General features: G+C 38.7%; 1 protein-coding gene across 1 annotated transcript in view; it reads left to right on the top strand.

Annotated features, from left to right (window-relative positions):
• IL17REL (interleukin 17 receptor E like) overlaps positions 1-19,444 on the top strand; it is a 43,276-nt gene that overhangs the window by 3,826 nt on the left and 20,006 nt on the right. The window contains exon 2 of the mRNA XM_068189785.1: positions 14,073-14,100. Within this exon, the coding sequence (XP_068045886.1) occupies positions 14,073-14,100 (28 nt within the window). The remainder of the gene's footprint in view (positions 1-14,072; positions 14,101-19,444) is intronic.

Here is a 19,444-nt window from a genome sequence, read left to right as displayed (position 1 = left end):
AAATATAAGACATATCCTTTACTAATATTTGCTGAGGTGCAGTACAATCCACAAGAGCATGCCCTGGACAGAAAGCCTGGGGTCTACTTCTCTGCCTGTCATCAAATCACTTGTGTGGCTCTCTTCAAGTAATTTTATTTCTCTGGATTTCACAAGTACAACAGATTTCTGACCTTCCTGTGTGGTGTGTCTTAATTATATGTTTTCATTAACTGCTTTGAATATTATAATTATGGGTTAAGTACTCATTAGTTAGAACTTAAGGGGCTCAGTCATATTGAGTCATTGTATTAGAGTGATATTAACCCATTTGCTTAGGTTATTTTTGCTTGCCTTCTCTGCTGGTGCTTAGAAGAGCTGCAATTCAGCACGTTTGGGCAGCTTATCTCTTTTACTGTGTTTCACATTTGCTCTTTGGGTCAAAAATAGCTTGGCAATGATATAAGACAGCTTCCTGTTGTGTCCTATGCCGCTAGTTGGGTGCTGTCACATTTCCTCCTCCCCTGAGAAGGAAACAGCCAGTGACAGGTACAAACAGGGACTTACTGCAGTGTTCTTCAGTGTTACAGCATGTACCACCACCAGCTTCTATAAGAGAGGTGGAGATGGAGAAAGCTCTGCAATTCAGAACTTGCAAAAAAATGCAATAGTAGATTTCGGGCTTTTTCCCTTCTCTCTTCCTCAGGAACTCCAGAAAAAGGTTGCAAGGTCTGGAAAGAGACTAGCCACTGAAATAGCAAGCACAGAATACAAGCACTCATGAAAGCTGGGGGCACAGACTTAACAGGTGTTGGAACTGGACCTGACAAAGTGTCTTGGAGCTGAAACACGAGGCAGTGCTAGAAGATTCACCACGAGAGATCAGCATCAGTTATGTGCAATCAGTATATAATCTTCTGCAAATAGCAAGAGACACATATTTGATAAACCCAAAAAGGGATATATAAGCAAGCTCAGCAGAAGATGGGAACAGCTGGCTTTTATCATTGGCAGTGAATTTTAGCTTACAAATCTCTCTCAGCCCTAATCTTAGGGATCTGATCTGTCCTTCAGCTCCATTTGGACGCAAAACTAAGTAGTAGGTATTGAGACTTGGAAGTAGGTGCTTTCCACAGCCATCTGACTGCTTTGCAGTTGGAAAATTACCTGTAATTTGATCAAAGCAGGGTGGGACAGGTTTTCTAGGAGTGGTGAAAACTTTAATGAGACCACGTGGCGTGACCTAGCTGGAACTCTTGCAGTAAGGTCTAGGAACAATTTAATTTGTACTTTTGTGGAAGTGGCAGTGCTGTACCTGTTACATTGTCATGTCTATTTATACTACTCCATTCTTCCTCTCCTGCTAGAATGCCTGTGCATAGGAGAGACCCACCAGGGATGATAAAATTGAGAAGGACCAAAAGAGGTTTAAAAGACTCCTTTCTAAGGATAGGTTTGGATGCTGTCTGGGCTTTTTGGCTCAGCATTGAAATGCTAGGATTTGCGGATGGATGGATGGATGGATGGATGGATGGATGGATGGTCAGATGGATGGTTAAATTTAACAAAACTGACAAAGGAGTTTCCTCCTATCTCTGCCTAAAAATAATTTGATTTATGGGAGCCATAAGTTTCTGTGTGCTGTGTTGTGGCTTGGTGATTGTTCAAACCAGGATCCCACATTTGATGTTCTATGAGTTTCATTACCATTATCCCCAAAAGAGATCCCTAGGTTTTATATACCAGCCTGTTACAGATGTTTTCATAGTAGTTTTCATACTGTCAGAAAAATCTATTTCCTTGTATTTTTTTCCCTGATTTTGTTAACATTTATTGGCAATTTTTTGAAAACCAGGAAATTATTTGCCATCTTAAAAATACAAAGCAGAAAGTATGCCCCAAACTGCAGTGTGTTGCTGAGGAAATTTCAGACCAGCTCTGAACTACTATGTGGGAATGATCACAGAACCAGTAAATTAATGTATACTCAGCAGTGATACAGACACATCACAGTACTACCCCTGCATTCGCAACCATAGGAATTCACTGGGCCAGAATTTTCTGAGGTCATGAATAGACTGGAAAATCACAATCACTAGTGATGCTGAGCACTGGGATGGATTGCCTGTGGAGCTTACAGAGATCTCCACACACACTAAGAAAATATAGCTGAGATATGTTTAATGTAGCTCACATATGTCTCAAATAAAGGTCTTTCTTACAAAGGCAGAAATGTAAAGTAGATGACATCTTGAGTTTTTTTCTAAGACAAGTATCTCTGCTTTCATTTATTCATCCACTTTTCTTTTGTGGGATCTACAGATGGTCCTTCAAACAATATTTGACTTAATCCTTTGGAACAGTCATCAGAGCTGAAGACCTGTTTTGCTCTATGGCATGTCTTGTCCTTCCAGCATGCAAAATATAGGACTCACCATGAAAACTCTATGGGACATGCAATCTCATTCAGGAAGTGTCTATGCAAAAATGAAGAGAGTTTAGTTTTAATTTGCAAATTACCTGTGGGTCTTTCTCTTGCAAGGAAATGTTTCAACATAGTTGCTTTGAATAAGTGTGGTAAATTTCAATAATTTCTGGAAAACTGTTTGTCTTGCTATTGCCTCTACTTGTCTGCAGATTTTCAGAGAGCATGAATCACATAAACAACATTGTACAGTACTAGATGTGCATTCATTGTCTTTTCTTGGAAAAACTTTGAGGAAATAGAATTTATTGCAGTTAAGATTTTTCACTGTATCCAGTTTTATTTTTCCCTTTTACCCCAACATATGCAAACTTCCATCATCTTTTTCCCACTTCCTCATCTCCCTGACATGCTGTTCTTTTTTCTATGACTGCAGTGATTTTTCTCCATTGCTTTTTGTATTTTGATGTCTTTGTTATGATTTTTCATAATTGCTGTTACCATTATAGTGTGATGCTTCATGCTTAGTTTTGATAAGTAATATCTGTTCTTTGGGGTTTTTCCCCCTCATTTTCAACATATTATATTTATATATGATACAATACAATATTTTTTAGAGCATGGTCAGGTCTTTGTTACCATTCAGTCTGCCTTTGTAGCTTATTTTCTCTTCCATTTAGAGGTCAAAAATCACATACAGTTTTCAAGCAAATGTATGGCACAGGTGGTTTTCAGTAAGTGCTATCATTAAAAATGAGGCATAGTGTAAAGCAACATGTGAAAGTAGAGAACACTGATGGGTTTTTTTAGCTGTTGTAAAATTAGTAGGATCCTGCTTCTTTAGAAACCCTTCTCTTTGACCTCTGCCTCCTTTAATTGCCCTGTGCCAAGTTTAGCAACTACTATACAAGGAGGATACATTACATTATAAAAAGGTAAACTATGTGATTATTCCACAGTTTTTCCCCCTTCCCCATAGCCCTGCAAAATTATTATTAACCCCATTAAATTATGATTAAAATAGTAAAATTTTTGAGAAATAGACATATGTAATGACATTTCAAATCATTAATTTGTATTGGATATGATTTATTTATCTTTAAATTTTCCAAATTTATATATAGCTAGCTTCTCTATCAATTATCTCAAACTGGAAATGTTTCTGCAAAAATACACACTAGATATTTTCAGTAGGTTACTCTACACAGTAAATCTTGAATTTTAAAAATTTCTTATGTACTCACACAGCTCATTCTTTCAGGGAAAGGTGATTTTGGCTTTTCTTCCTCTTGATAGGAGAGCAAAGGCATGTTTGTAGGGATAAAACCCTGGTATAGGCTTTCTGATGCAGGATTCAGACTTTCAGACATCATAATAATGCAAATATGAATAGCCAGGAAAAAGTTCTCTCTCAAAAATTTTCAAGAACACAGCTGAAAAAAAATTCATATATTAATATTTCCCTGATTTTGTTGTGGCTAGAATGTTTCTGTAACTCAAGCAAGCAGTTTTAGAGCCAATCAGGCATAATTAGCATTGTCTTTAATAGAAGCAGTTCCTGATGCTGTGGCACCAGGCAGGAATGCAGAAGCCTCCCAGGACAGTCATCTGAGACTACCATGGCTTCTACCATGTCCTGTGGGAGCATTTGTATGGCCTTACATCCTTACACAACATAACAAGCTAAGGCTAGAATAAAAACAAACTCAGCATTAAAAATTACTTCTCACCTGGAAGAGCTATAATCAGGGGTAGTTCCATGATTATTTAGCTTTGAGATTTTCTTCTTTTTTAAGGAGAAGAGGGAGAAACGTCATTTTAATTGGAGCTGCAAAACCCAGAAACACGTGCTCCTGCTTTGAAGGGAGTCTCAACCCTGAAATGTGGCCTCCAAAGTCTTGGAATTGTTATAAGAAATTTTTGCCAAGTGTGCTATGTTCTAAATATTACTATGAGTTTGTGATTCATGATGGCAGGGTTAGAAAATTCTCTTTTGTTTTTAAGTTCCTGCACCTCCAACATTTCAGGGTAGTGTCTACAACATTCACGTATTTTGTGATGCTGCTGTGTTCCTGTAGTTCCAGGTTATTAAATACAGATTCAGTGGAGATCAGGAGAAAGCATTAGAGACTTGTAAGGGCAGTATGAGAAACCTGCATACTCAGCATGGTGCTGCATCAGCAAAGGCAAGGGAAAGAGTTAAGCACGCAGTTAGTCTGATCTCCACTCTACAGAGCCCACAAACCTGAGTTATGAGCAAAATTTTCTTTGTGGAAACTCACTTCCACAAAGAAGATGTTCTCTTGTGGAGCAGCTGCTGAGAACTACTCTTCCAAAGCTTCAGTTTCTGGTTTATTTTCTGATCACTGCTTAGAATAAAATGCAAGTAGGAAACAGATCTCCCATGTGAATCTCCCAGCTTCAAATTTTCACCCAGACCAGCATTCTTATATTTCCCCTCTGTACACTCTGACTGCTTTGACAGGAGGCCTGGGAACCCCTCTCATTTACCAGGCAGTGTGGCAAACAGGCAGCTCAGAACTGCTTCAGTTTAAGAAGGATGTTGAACCTTCTTGAGATAAGAACTTGAAAGCTGGAGTATAAAAGGTGGAAAATGCCCATATTCTGCATTCCTTTTCTAATACTGACAGTTTGAATGAGGCTTTGTTGGTTTTACTCTGTTACTATTAAATTTCCAGCCACCTGCTATGCTGGGTGATGTGGATGTATCTCACTATGAGTGTCTGCTATCCCTGACATGAGCTAGAGGTCATTCCAGTGTTCTGGTCACAAACTAAACCCCAAATTGCATGCATCCAGGAATATTTCAGATCAGAAAAGGAGGTGTCTAATAAGCTTAAGTAGCTCTAGTGTTGTGTGGCAATTCATTGGGTATTATGAATCATGGTGCTGAGCTGAGATTACCACAGTTTTCTTAAATTATATTTCAGGTACCTAAGCCCTCTTTTAGATCTGGCTGACTTAATCCTTTTGAAAATGGCTAAAAACTTTTGCTTTATTTCACTACCCCCTAATGCAAAATCCTCATGGATAAATTACCTTACTTGGGAATTATGTGACCCTTTTCTCTTGGGCAAAGCTGTTGTTTGCATAGATGTGTTGGGTCTGCAAAGTTTTGGTAGCTGGGCTGGGGTGGCTTCTGTAAGAAGCTGCCAGCCAGCTCCAAGACAGAACAACCACTGGCCAAGGTTGAGACCATCAGTGGTGATGGTATCCTCTGGGATATCAGCTTTCTGTTATCCCCTGATGGAGCAGGTGGATGCCTTAAGGAGATTGGGACTCTGTGGGAAGCCAGTGGGGGAGCAGGCTCCTGGCAGGACACGTAGCCTGTGGAGAGAGGAGCCACACTGCAGCGGGTTTGCTGGCAGGATTTGTCACCCTGTGGGGGACCTGCAGTGGAGCAGTCTGTTCCTGAAGGACTACACCTTGTGGAAGGGCTCCACTCTGGAAAAGTTCATGAAGAACTTCAGCCCATGGGAATGAATCACTTGGAGAAGTTTGTGAAGGTCTGTCTCCTGTGGGAGGGACCCCTTGCTGGAGCAAGGGAAGGAGGAGTAGTATAAGGAGTCCTCTCCCTGAGAAGGAAGGAGTGGCAGAGACAATGATGATGTGATGTGTGATGAACTGACTGCAGCCCCCCTTCCTTGTTCCCCTGAACTGCTGAGGGGGAGGAGGTGGACAAATCGGGAAAGAAGTTGAGTCTATAAAAAAGGGATGGGTGGGACAAAGGTGCTTTAAGGTTTGTTCTTTATTTTCTCCTTAACATACCCTGATTTTAATTGGGAATAAATTAAACTCATTTCCCCAAGCTGAGTCTATTTTGCCTGTGATGGCAATTGCTGGGTGATCTCTCCTTGTCCTTATCTCAAACCAGGAGCCTTTTGTAACATTTTCTATTCCCTGTCCAGAGGTGGAAGGGAGTGACAAAGGCACTGTCACTATGGTGGGCACCTGGCATCCATCAGGGGCAACCCACCACAACAGGTAAAATAATGTATCCCCACTTGCATCAGATTCAAAGTTCATTCAGATCAGTGGAATGTGTCTCACCCAACCAAAGTCTTCCACAATTTCTGAATGTGAGCAGTGTGGCTTTTTTAATTTATAAATTTCACAGTGTACAGCTGAGCACTGAGTGCTGCTCCTGGGACTGACTCTAGACATATATTAGAAGAATAGTTGCCTAGAGCAAAACAATGAGGGCTTTGCTGTGTATGCCAATGCACTGGAAAACAAGGCCTGCAGTATGTCTCCTCTTTTTGCTGAGCAATAGTGTTAGGATATATGAGAAGACTGTAACTAGAATAGAAAAGTATCTTCAGGCAAAAATAAAAATACATATTTCCAAATGAAGTAATTACTGTCTCCAGCAGCAGGAGGAGCATTTCTGTCCTGGAGAGTATCTTCTCATAATCTTCACTTGCTATATTTTTCTTTCTTCTCTGTTCTTTTCTATAGCAATCTTACGGCCCACTGATTCCAGTCACCTCTGAGGCTGCTAGTCTCAGTTCTGTCAGTGTTGCTGAAGGAGCTTCTTCCTTGTAGCCTGTTTTGTGCTACAAAGATCATTATAACATCCTAACCTCAAAGCACATGGTTAACTGGAGGGCTTGTGGAATCTGTATCCTCCAGTTTTTCAAGAAATTACCAAAATAATTGCTGACTTGATCTGGTGCTGGTGACAGTACTGCTTCTAGCAGGAGGCTGGACTTGGTGACCTTCAGAAACCCCTTCCACCCTACATTTCTTTGATTCCATTTTATCATTCCCTGTATGAGACTTCCAGTAAGTAATTGAAATAATTAATGCTGTGTCAGAGTGTCCCTGTCTCATTGTTATACTAGAAGCGCTGATTTGGTAGATTAGTTCTCCTTTCATGTAGCTGAGTGGTCTGAAATTTTTGACAGTCTTTGTATGGGATGGTGCTGATTTATACCAGCTGATGGTATGGCAGTCAAAGTACATTTTAATTTTACTGCGTCTATTGTTCACTATTCTGTTTTGTTAACAACTTGTGCTAATATTGTAGGAAGTATGGCATCAAAATGATTGACAAATTTTGGTTTTCTTTGTTTTGTTTGGTTCTTTTAATTTCTAAAAGGAAGAAGTTAATGCATACTGTTGCTTCAAGCGAATTCTGCTTCTAGTCCTGGAGCTGAAGCATACAATAGAACAGGCAGCTTTTATTTCAGGCAGTCATAGCTCCCTTTGGTCCAATAAATTTAAAAGCAAGTAGTTTATATGTAGGTCCTTTTTTGTATCTCAACATTACTTTTAAATAAAATTAATTTAAAAAATAGAAACAGAGAATATTCTTCCCAGTTGAGAGACCTCCAAGCAATATTGTTTTGTCTGGCTATTCACTTATAGGACAAATGTATGTCACTGCCAAGAGTTCTGAGAAATTACTGTGCATCTAACTCTTCTAGTTCTGCTCTGTGAGGATTCAGCCATGTAGCCACTGTGAGGGCCAAAATATATTATATGCCACGTGCAGTACTGATAACATATGGAATAGTGCAGTTAAAATATAGGAGGAACAGGATTCCTCTGCATCAGTCAGTGCAGGAGGAAATGCATGCTGCCTGGGACACAGAAAACTCTGTTATGCCTGACTAATAGCAGGTAAACAGAAGGATGAAAATCTAAGGGGGCTGAAGGTCTTAGTCAGGTGCTCCTGCACTTCTGAAGTGCTGCTAAGCTGTGATGGAGGTGTTGGCCTTGTGACAAGGAGCAGGTTGGGGAAGACAGGATCTGTACCTTTGTATTTACATGTGAAATGGAAGGCAGTGCAATGACAGTTGGTAACAGCCTCTGCTTGAGATCCCTGTGAAGTCTTACTGGAGAGTGCCCATAACCTTCAGTAAACACAATCATGTCTTCCCTATTCGTTCATGGCTGTTTCACTGTTTCAGAGCCCATCAACAGAGCTCTAACTCAGCCAGATGTTACCTTGCTCTGCTGGACTCAGGCCAGCTCTCATCCGAAAAGTGCATGACCTTGTTAGCACTGTACTGAGCCTGAGCTTGATATCCCACTTCTCAGTAGCGATTATTCTTTCAGATTCATCACTGCACTAATGTGATGGGATGTTTTTCATTCCACTTGGAACACACAGGGGAAAGACCTGGAGCTGGATAATGTGTAGATGTGACTCAGATGTTTTGTTTTTAGCATTCTGTAAAACAATCCAGCAGCATCCAGGTATTTTTTGTAGTTTAAAGTAGTCCAAAATAATGCTTTGCCATAAGTTTGAGTGCCTATTTCTTTTCTGCATGAATAATAGTCCAAATGTTTCCATCTATGACTGCTTAGCTAATCCCACTGCACACAACTCACATGTATCAGATCACCACATTGTCAGTAAAAGCTGAAGAACAACCTCGTGGTTTGCCAAAGATTGAAAACTGATATTAGTAACATAGTTTTACCTTGGCAATGAGAATAATTACACATGATGCCAAAACAAATACAGATACTCCTTTAAAGAAAAGGTGTTTTGAGGGCACTGTATCAGCAGTACTAACTACGAATTTTTAACAGTTCTAAATTTTCATATTAACTATATTAATCATTGCAATTTCTCTGGTTCTTGGTAAATATAACCACAATTTAATTCACTTGCCAAGTGTGTTTTGGAGGTCTATTATTTTTCCTTTTCACTCACTTCCAATTTTTTGTATAAATACTTGACAATGATATAGTTAAGTCTTGTTTCAGTGGGAAAGGAATCATTATGCTATCACTGTGCTTCCTTACATTTGGTAAGATAAATACAGCAGTGAGCTTTCTAAGAACATAATGAGAAAAGTTCTGTGAGGTTCCAGTCCTTGTCAGCATCAATGATATGTAAATTGCAAAGGCATTATGGCCTTTAGCTATGAAAATAGGTCTGGAAAAAGCTAAAACATACTTAGTTATTTCCCTCCATGAAGTAATCCCTAGATAGTTTCTGGGGCTGAATGTCTCTGTGAAAGGAATTACAGAGATTTGTTGATGGTCTGTGGAGCTTTTGATACAGATAGAGCTCTGAATTCTCTCTGTTTCCATCCAAAGTTCTTAAATGGTGGAGATGCATGTAACTTTGACTGTGGCTGTCCACTGCTCAAAGAACTTTTCCTTATGGAGGTGATTGAGATCACACTGGCATGCCAGGTTTTTTACTAGAGGCCATGAGAAATCATTGAGGACTCTAATGGACCAGCATCTGTGGGCTCCTCCCTCTGTGAACTGAATGGGTGGACAGCTGAAGAAAGGAAAGCTGCTGTTGGATTGTTCACACAGCAGGGGTAAGTAGCTCCCCCTCTGTGGTGGAGGATATTGTGTGGCTGTGGTGTTCCCAACTGAGACAAAGATTAGTATGACTTTACAAGGCACAAAATGAACCCCAATGTCTTCACAGCTATGGATCGTTCTGGTCACTCAATTTGGACAGATACATTGAAGTAGAAGTTGCTGAGAAGGGTGATGGTAAGAAGGAAAATCTGGTTTATTAGAGAGGAGTAAAAGAGCTTGGCTTTTACAGTCCCACAAAAAAGCTGAGAAAAGCTATATTACTAGTTGAAGATAAATGAAATGTAAATTCCAGGGTGGAAAGCATCCATTTAAGTGAAAAGATAATAAGCACAATCAGAAGTCAGTAGAAGCTAACCATTATTGTGTTCATGTAAGAAATTAAAAGGTTTGGTGCTAGTAGACAACAGGTCTTCTGGAATAGCCTTGGCTCTCACAGCAGTGCACATGAAAGCCTGACTGATTTTAAAATGATGCTTCACCAGTTTTTGAAAGGAATTAGATTATATGGCACCTGTGGAATAGAGGGAAACATCAGAATATGGTCATGTTCCTTTCTCTCTGCCTTCTCTGACAACTGAACTTAAAGTAGAAATGTAGCTAATAGCTTTGCCAGTGAGCATCACTCAAAAGGAAGGGTTCTATTTTCACTGACTAATGTAGGTGTCTTTATGAATGAATAGTAAATGTCTGACAACCTGGTCCCAAGCAAAGAATACATTTTAAGGATTTTTCAGGCTTCTTACTATTCCTTATAGAGTTGTGGAAGAGCTGCCACCAGCTCTTCTATGAATGAGGTACAACAGAACTAACAGGTAGACTGTGAACCCAAATTTTCCTCAGACTCTTTCCTGCATGACAGAACATCCAGGGAAGAATTTCCGCAATTCTGGACTTGATTTAGTGCCTGAAGATAGGAGAGGGAATGGGAAGCAGATTTGATCTTTGTTTCATTTTCTTGGCAATTTTAATTCATGAAAACACTCTCTATGCCCCTAATCCAAGTCTTCCTCTGCTGATCTCACTCCTCTACAGTCGTTAGAACAATGGGATATTGCAATTGTCTTAGATTGAGGAGAAGTTCCTGTGCTAGCTAAAAAGTTGGCACCACATCTTCTATTCAGAATGCTGCATGCTGGTGGTGTCTGTTCAGATAACCTCTAGCTACAGTTGAGTAATACCACAAATGGGGAAAACCCCAGAGAAATAGGAAAATCCCTAAGTGTTTGTGCATTGTGTAAGTATATTTTACTTAGGCTCTTTGCCAGAGAAGATATGAATCAAAGATTCTCCCTGTATAGGAGTAAAATGTACTATCTTGTTCAGGATCTTATTTTTGCATAAGAGATGCCCTTGGCATTTGTAAAAGAGGAAGAAAATTTCCATTCCTGTTTTAGTGCGTTATGTTTTTCTATTGCACTCATTACTGAAAATTCCTGAAAACAAAAGATATAGAAAGTGGGAGAGGAACTTGGTTAATTCATTTGAGTTATTCTTTCAGACAAATGGTCTATTTGGACTGTTTTGCAAAGTGATTGTAAAAGAAAATACCACTCCCACCCACTTGATATTGTACAACAAAAAGAAACACTTCTTAAAAAAATAAGAAACTGGGCTATGACCAAACGTTGCTGTAACTGGCAAGTGTTTGTGCAAATACTTGATTATTTATGTAAGCCTTCCCAACAACTCCTCACCCAGAACATCCTAGTGCCCAAGAAAGACAAAACAGCTCCCTACCAGATCAAAAGTCACAGAAGGATGTTTCTTTCTTTCCTGTGGAAAAGTCAAGAAAATAAATGTAAGAGTTCAGATTATAGGATTCCTCTATGCAATAGTGAAAACTAGTAATTAATTAGGATAGACTAAAAGGTATAAGTGAATTTCTTTATCATGCCACAGCCCATGGAAGTGGGTGTTTTGGTTTTCCCCCTGCAATATATGTAATTTAATTATTTTACATTCAGTTTTCATTTTTCAGGTTTCACAACAGGGGGATGACCTCCTCTAATTAAAGGGCTGAATCCTCTGATTTTTGTGAGATCTTTTTGTTGTTTAATTCAGTGTGATCTTGATTTTTTAAATGTATTTTTTTTGCACTAAGGTTGTAACCAGAAAGAATGGTTAGAGAAGTTAAAGATGCTGTTCTAAGAAATTTTGACTGGCAATTGGGAACTCTGTCAAGCCACCTAACCAAAATATTTTCAACAGTCTGGCTGCAAAATGGGAAGTTAAAAATATGGAAGTAATTTGCTGAATGATCAGCCTCATGAGAGATTAATTTCTCCCAGTAAGTAATGACTGAGAAATTAGTTGATCCAGCAGCTCCTTACAGAAATAATTAATAAATAACAAGTATTTATATGATACAGCAGAAATTAGGTTTTATCAGTTACCCTTTTCAGTTTTTCATGGGGATTTGAGGAAATTTTAAACCTTTGAAACAGAAGTATCCCAGTTTTAGAACAGTTATGTAAAGAAGTTTGGTATGCTTTATAGAATCATGAAATGGTTTGGGCTGGAAGGGAACTTTAAAGGTCATCTAGTCCCCTGTGGTGAGCAGGGATAGCTCTGACTGTGTCAGGGTACTCAGAGCCCCATCCAACCTGGCCTTGAATGTTTCCACCACCCTCACTGTGAAACATTTTCTTACTTACATCTGATCTAAATCATCTCTCTTTTAATTTAAAACCATTATGCCTTGTCTGTTGCAACAGGCCCTCATTTGAGTGTCAATGTGTTATGTTGTAGAAGCAGCCAAACCAATATCTTTAAAAATGTCACAAATAATTTGTCTAATCTTTAGTCTAGGACAGTATATTACCACATCTGTCTTATTATAAAATGTGGTTTAAAATACCACCTTTTATGCATTTGCAGTTTTTTGAGTCATAGTACCAAATTACCAATAGTGAAAGATGACAACTTATGTCCAAAAGTGATTGTTAAAAAATAGAACTGCCAAAAGACAGAAGAATGGAAACTGATACAGGTTAGACAGTGGTCACTGGTTTTCTAAAGGCCTCCTTTAAGAAGGAACTTATTTAGCTTAAATGAAAAGCTGTCATGAAGGACAGGACACACTTCTCAGGTACCCCAGGCAGCTGCCACAGGGGAGTAAATGTGCTGTCATTTCTCACTTGCAGCAATAATATGGTTTTGCTCCACAGCTTTATTTCTGAGGAGCACAGGATTCCCTGTGGATGAAAGCCTCCTGGAAAACCAAGCAATAGTTATTTAATGATGTGCTAATGCTTGCCCAGGCTGCAGCCTCCTTTCATCTGCTGTGTTTCAATTTAAGAACTTCTAAATGTCCACCAGAAGACTTTTGCTGGCTTTAAAGCTCACAGATTGTTTGCTTGTTGACAAGATCCTAAAATTTTTAAAAGGACTGAGAGCTGCCATCCCATTTGAGAGCAGAGGAGACAAGGCGCTGCCTGCTGCTTTTGTGGGTGTGATAAAAGTATCTCTGTCAATAGGACACTGCTTTTAAAGGAAAGAACATGGGAACATATATTCTGTATGCAAAAGAATACTGGTATAAGGGCTATGCCAGAACAGCAGCAAGCAGTATTTTCTGGCTAAGGAATAGCCTTTCTTTAGAGTGTATTGCATAGCAAAGTAAGATTTGTTATTTTTGTACTCTACAAAATTTTAGTATGGGGTTAAATGTTTATTTTACTGGGAAAATGGATGTAGCCTGTCTGAAAGATAGCTGGAAGCTTGTTAAAATCACAATGCCAGGTTCACTTTGCCTCTTACAAAGGCACTTTCTCTAGAACACAATAAGTACTGTGGCTGAGTAATTTTATTTTCAGTCTTTAAGCCAGATGTCTGAAATAAAAAGTCCTATTTCTAGACTTCCTTTGCAATTGCCATAATGCTTCATTTCTAGTAGGATCTTCTAAAAATCCTATGTTATTTAATAATGTTCTAGATAGCTTCTGTTATAAAATCATTGGGTTTCTTTGCCCTGGTGTGAACAAATCCATTTTAGAGTTTAATGAAATAATGCATGAGCTCTTGGATAGCAGGAATGGCAGTACCTCATAAAATGATGTCTTTATTTGATGGAACTCTTATACTTGTTAAAACAGTTTCATTCACAGTAGAAATACATGAAAATGAGGATAATGCTGATCTTGTGTCCCCATACGTATCAGGCTGTCATATGCAGCACTGATGTGCTTTTTCATTGTATTGGAAAATAATTGTTTTAACCTTGAAAATTATTTCTGTTGTGGACTATGAATATGTTTACCTGTTTAAGGTATGTTTACTTGTATACAATGATTGAGCAATATTTATTTTTATTATTACCTCAGCTTTTAAAATATTTTGTTTCTCTTTGCAGGGGATTCACTGTAAAAGCAAACCTTCTGGTGAGTATACATCATTCACATTTTTGCTATGTTTGTTTTTAAAGATAATTTATTAAAGATATTAAATCCACTATCATAGTGACATCAGATCACTGTCATTACAGGGTATTTACCACCAGTTCTTTCATAAAAAACATTGGAAATTGGTAGGTTTTGATAAATATTAGGTTAATAATGACAGTTGCTTTATAGCTTTCTTTACCATAGTGAAGGAAAGAGAGTTTGCTAAGTAATTTTACATGTTTATATTGCTTCTAATCATTATTGATATTGCCTATAGTAATAACACAGGGGCTTGAATTACCTGAACTTTGAAGCCTCCACCAGTCACTCCTCCAATGCACACAGTCATTTGCAGGGAAGTACGAGGCAGCTGCCTCACAAACTGTGCCCACTGAGAGGACAGTCACAGTCTTGCCTGAGAGGACAGTCAGTCTCTCCTGAGAGGGCCATCCTAGCTGGAAGCTCAGCTCTGAGCACTGCTGGTGTCCACAGTGCCTTTCCTGAATCCACATGGCAGTGAGTGCATAGACAGGGGGAAGATGTGATGCTGAGCTCAAGCATGTGAGATGCTGATGCTGCAGCATGGGGCATGAGCTGAATGCCAGCTGGCATGAATCCTTACTCAGAATGCATGGCATTTATGGGATTGTGTTGAGATGGAGAGGAAGAATATGTGTATGGAAGGGATGCAGTTAAAAGTCCCACCAGAAAAAATCTCTATTCTTCTGCTGGTCAGCAGAGTGAACCTTTGGTGGCTGGTTCAGGGGTTGTAAATGAATATTGTTAGGATTAGGCAGCTGAGTTGGTAGTTACACAAACCATGTGGAAGGTAGAAGAAACAGGGGTGTTGACCCTTGCTCTGCTAGCTGAAGCATGCCTTTATGTCCTTGAGCAGTACAGGTTGAGAAAATCAAGCCCTTCAACCTGTTCTCAAAGGGAAGAATACCTGTAATTCTGTTGGTTATGAGTTAAAATCTGTGCTGGGTGTTACACAAATGCAGATCTAGATAGTGGAGACTCACAGGTACCACAAGGTGGTGATTCATTCCATCCATTTTAGGACAAGGGGATTTCTATGCTGGGAGAGAGGCAAGAGGGGTTGTCACTCTCTGTTGACTGCCAGAGTTGCTCAGAGCACAGCCTGGCTGAGGTCAGAAGGGACCTCTGGGAATCATCTGGTCCAACCCCTGATGCAGGGACATGCAGATGCCGCATGTCAGATAAGCTAGATGTTTTACCCAACTGGAAGGGCACTGAAGGGTTTGTAAACTAAAGATCCATATCTCTGAAGATGATATACATGAAGCTGGTTGTAGGTTTTTCAGTGCTGTCTGAAAAAAAACTTATCAGCTATCTTCAACACAAGTAACATGTAGGATGACTCAGCCTTAGAGGGGTGATGAAAAAGTGTTTTCTGTCTTCATCCTAATTCACTTGTGCAACAGTGGGTGTATACTCCTTTGCATACTTCCTTTTCTATATTATTTTTTTAAATTATTTGTTATTTGAGATAAAATTACCTTAAAATACCTTAACTCTATAGTAGAGGACTTTTGCAGTAGTAATTTCTTTTAGCAGCAACAAAAAGATATTTCCTAAAATTTGCAACCACCACCTCAGTAATATTTGGCAGTGTGATTTTGACTCTGCCTTCTTCCTCCTGCTCTTTTAGACTGTTAGGTAGCACATAAGAACTACTGTAGTATTTGAAATTCACTGTAATATACCCATACATGGATATCAAAGTATTAATGATTAAAAAAAAAAAACATTTTCAGAAAATGTATTTGGCACAGTATATCAGAGTGTTGTTCAATATCGCTAAAAGTTTGAAATGTTTTCTGAACACACAACCATGAAACCCTTTTAATTTACTGTGCATTACAATCTCTTGTGAAAGAGAGGCTGTCAGTCTAAAATTTAATCAATTTCATAATTGGTGTAAGTACTTACAAGTAGCGAATTTGGTACTTATTAACTGAAGTGCACCATGTGGTTATTGTAGGACAGCATATCTACTTTGCTGATGAATTTTGTTGAATCATCCTAATGAACAGATGCAGCAGATACTGTGGTAAATCATATGCAAATAGGTTTGAAATACTACTGTAATTTATAATATGCCAGTGAAGCAATTCTAGTAGGCTTTAGAGATGCTCACAGATTTAGCACTGTCAGTATCCTTAAGTAGCTCAGATTCTTACAATAGTTGTAGGGAAGATATGGCAGATAAAAAAACAGTTAGGATTTTCTATTGGGTGTGGTCCCAGTCTTGTTATTAGAAGGTTTTCTCTGCTTTTTTTTTTTTTTTTTTTTTTTTTTTTTTTGTGCTCTTCTCCAATTTCATCTTCTTACCTGAGGCTTCAAATTATCCACTTATTCATTTCTATTGCATATCTTTGCTCAGCTCTGGCTTCTATTATCCAACTGTACATAAGGTGTGATTTGCTGTCATGACAGTTCTAGGTTGATTGCTGCATCATCAGATTAAAAACTTATCTGCTGTGGTTGAGCTGATGGCAAAAGTACAAAGAAATGTCTACATGCTGAATAATAAGCCTTGGTTTCTTTATGCCTGGGCTTATATGTGCCCATAAGTAAGGAACCTTTTATTAAAGCAACAATCCCTCTCTCATGTAGGGCTAATTACAGCTATTATTCATAAACAGAAAATTTAGGTAAGATTTACCCAACAGATGGTTTGTGAAGCAAGATGTATCTTTATGTATTCTGGGGTATAGATAAAACTACTTGTGTGAAAAGGAAAATGGGGTGTGTTCCAGAAAAAATATCTTAAGGGGGGATTAAAAGATGATAAAGTAGGAGTTTACTGAAGAATTAGTCAGAAATGAGTCTCATACTGTGATGATTTATACAGTGAATATTATTTTCTGTCAGGTCATCCTTGTGTCATGTATTTACTGTAATCCAATGCTAGTATCCTCATGCATGACATGCCCCATTTAAATTATTTCTAATGAGTTTTGCAGCATGTTTTGCAATTCTCAAAATCTATCATAAAATTAATGGAAAAAATCCAAAGTGGAAACATAATTTCATTTTATTCAGTATGTTACATATTTGTTCTCAGTTTGAAAGTAGAAACCATGATCAAGGAGAACAGTGTCTCTGCTGATAGGACAGCAGAGTGTTTGTGCATCTGTCTGAAGCTGATCCAATGTCAGTAATGCACCCAGGTTGACTTAGAACTTTCATGAGATAGTTCCAACCCTGGGACATCTGGTGATATCATACCTCAGGCTGTAACAGCTAAGGAGAAAATTCAACTAAGTCATGACAGTTCCCCACCTCCCAGCTAAAAAATAAGGTCAAATACACGCAAACAGAATGCTTTGTAAAGACCTGCCCACTTTTAATATCTATCTATCTATCTATCTATCTATCTATCTGTCTGTCTGTCTGTCTATCTTATCTATCTATCATCATGTCTACATACATTGCCCTCCCCTTTGATAATTTCTATGCAGACATGGCAATGGGCAAGGTTATAAGCCCAGATCAAGAAATTTACACCAATAACCAAAACTTAAGCAGAAACAGTTACGCCACAACTGCATCTCATACAATGTAGTCAGGAAAAAATATTTTTGAGCAAAGAGACAGAACTCAAACTAATCGTCACTTATCACATTATTAGTAATAGTTATCAAGTAGTTCTGCAATATGATAACCACCCAGTTAGTTGTGGGTGGATTAATTAAGTTTTGTGCAATAACTTTCCATCCTGAGATACCTTCAGAATTATTACACCACCCATTCTTGGAACACGGAGGACAGTGTTCATATCCAGCTGCTGTGCACTCTATTTCTGAGGACTGTCTCTGTGGAAATGTTTATAAATTCTTCAAAATTCAAGGTACTCCAACTGCTCTTAAAGCCTTATGTGTGTATTTTGAGTGATCTGTGTTTTTTTCATTGGTTTGCATAAAATGTCTTTGCTAGTTGTCAGAGTTTCTTTGGATAATTCAGAGTTGACCTACTGCCAGTTGAGGTAAAGTGTCCTTGTTTTCCTATGCTTTTCCTCCTGGTTCATATCAGATGTTCTGTTGCCTCCAAAATATGTTCAATAACACAAAACCAGGCTAATAGAGCGGAGACTTGGGTATGAAGGGTTTGTCTCTTCTGACTGTATGTATGTAATATGTATCACACAGGACTTATTTCTCTTGATACCAGGTGTGAGGGCACTTAAGGCCTAACAGATTTAACAGATTTAAGTGAAGGTGCCACATTTACCTTAGCCTGTCTTCACATCCTGCAGTACCAGTATCTGATTTTTGACAATGGCCTTCTGTTGGACCTGGACACTGGGAAAATGATCTCATAAGGTTAGGAAGATCTCAAAAGACAGGAAGAAGACCTGTTCAGGTTAATACACTTTCAGTCTTTGAATTTAGAGCACTTTCCTTCACTGGGAGGGTTGGGAGGATAAGTAAGGATAAGCTTTGTCTTTCCTTCTTCTCCACACCTTCCTCTGTGAGAGCTGTCGATGTGTCTTCCATGTGAGTCAATGAGCATCCACATTTGACAGCAGTTCTTGGCTTGACATTGAGGGACATGCCCTTTCCTGATGATTCCATTAAGAGTGCTGTCCTCACTTTTATGGCAAGTACAGTATTGTGGTGCTGCTGTTTCATGCTTCCATACCTTTTGCCATACTTGTTGAACTCCTTCTAGGAGCATTTTAAACAGCTGAATTATATGAGTCAATTTTTTTTGTTTTGTATTTTTTCTTCTAGCCTCTCACCAGGGGAAGGAGAATGGTCAATAAAATACTTTTTTTTTTACTTGGGTGGTTTTCAACTTTCATGCTGTGTGTGAAAGGAAGAAGGCTAGTAAATATTTCAAAGAAATAGTAGTTACATAGTTACAACTAAAAAGAGCTGTGCTGCATCGCACACCACAAAGCCAAGGGACAAAACCTAATTCCCTGGCTATTTGTTCCCATAGTTTCTTGAATTGCTGGTTTTTGGGACTACAAAGAACTGATGTGAAGTAGAGAAGCCCAAGAAATGCATTGGGGATTAAATCCGCTGTACCAATATAAATTCATAAATAAATAACTGATTTCTGTATAGGGCAGACTGAGAAGTAGAAAGAGATGAAATATGCTAACTGATGAGGTTTAGGGCCTTAAGACTATTTTTTCCTTTTATACTAGCCTACAGTTTTAGTTCTGCAAACCCATTTCCTAAGGCTTTGGAATGACTAAATTTACACAGGGAAATGGAAGAAGACATAGTAGCTGGGTTCTATGCCTATTGATTACTGTGTTCTGTGCCTCGAAGAAGGCCTGGATAATATTTATTCTGCTCTTGTT

The sequence above is a fragment of the Anomalospiza imberbis genome, chromosome 5 (assembly GCF_031753505.1).
Source record: "Anomalospiza imberbis isolate Cuckoo-Finch-1a 21T00152 chromosome 5, ASM3175350v1, whole genome shotgun sequence".
Classification (NCBI taxonomy): domain Eukaryota; kingdom Metazoa; phylum Chordata; class Aves; order Passeriformes; family Viduidae; genus Anomalospiza; species Anomalospiza imberbis.
Note: the sequence above shows the minus strand (reverse complement) of the source record. Positions and strands in the feature narration are given on the sequence as shown.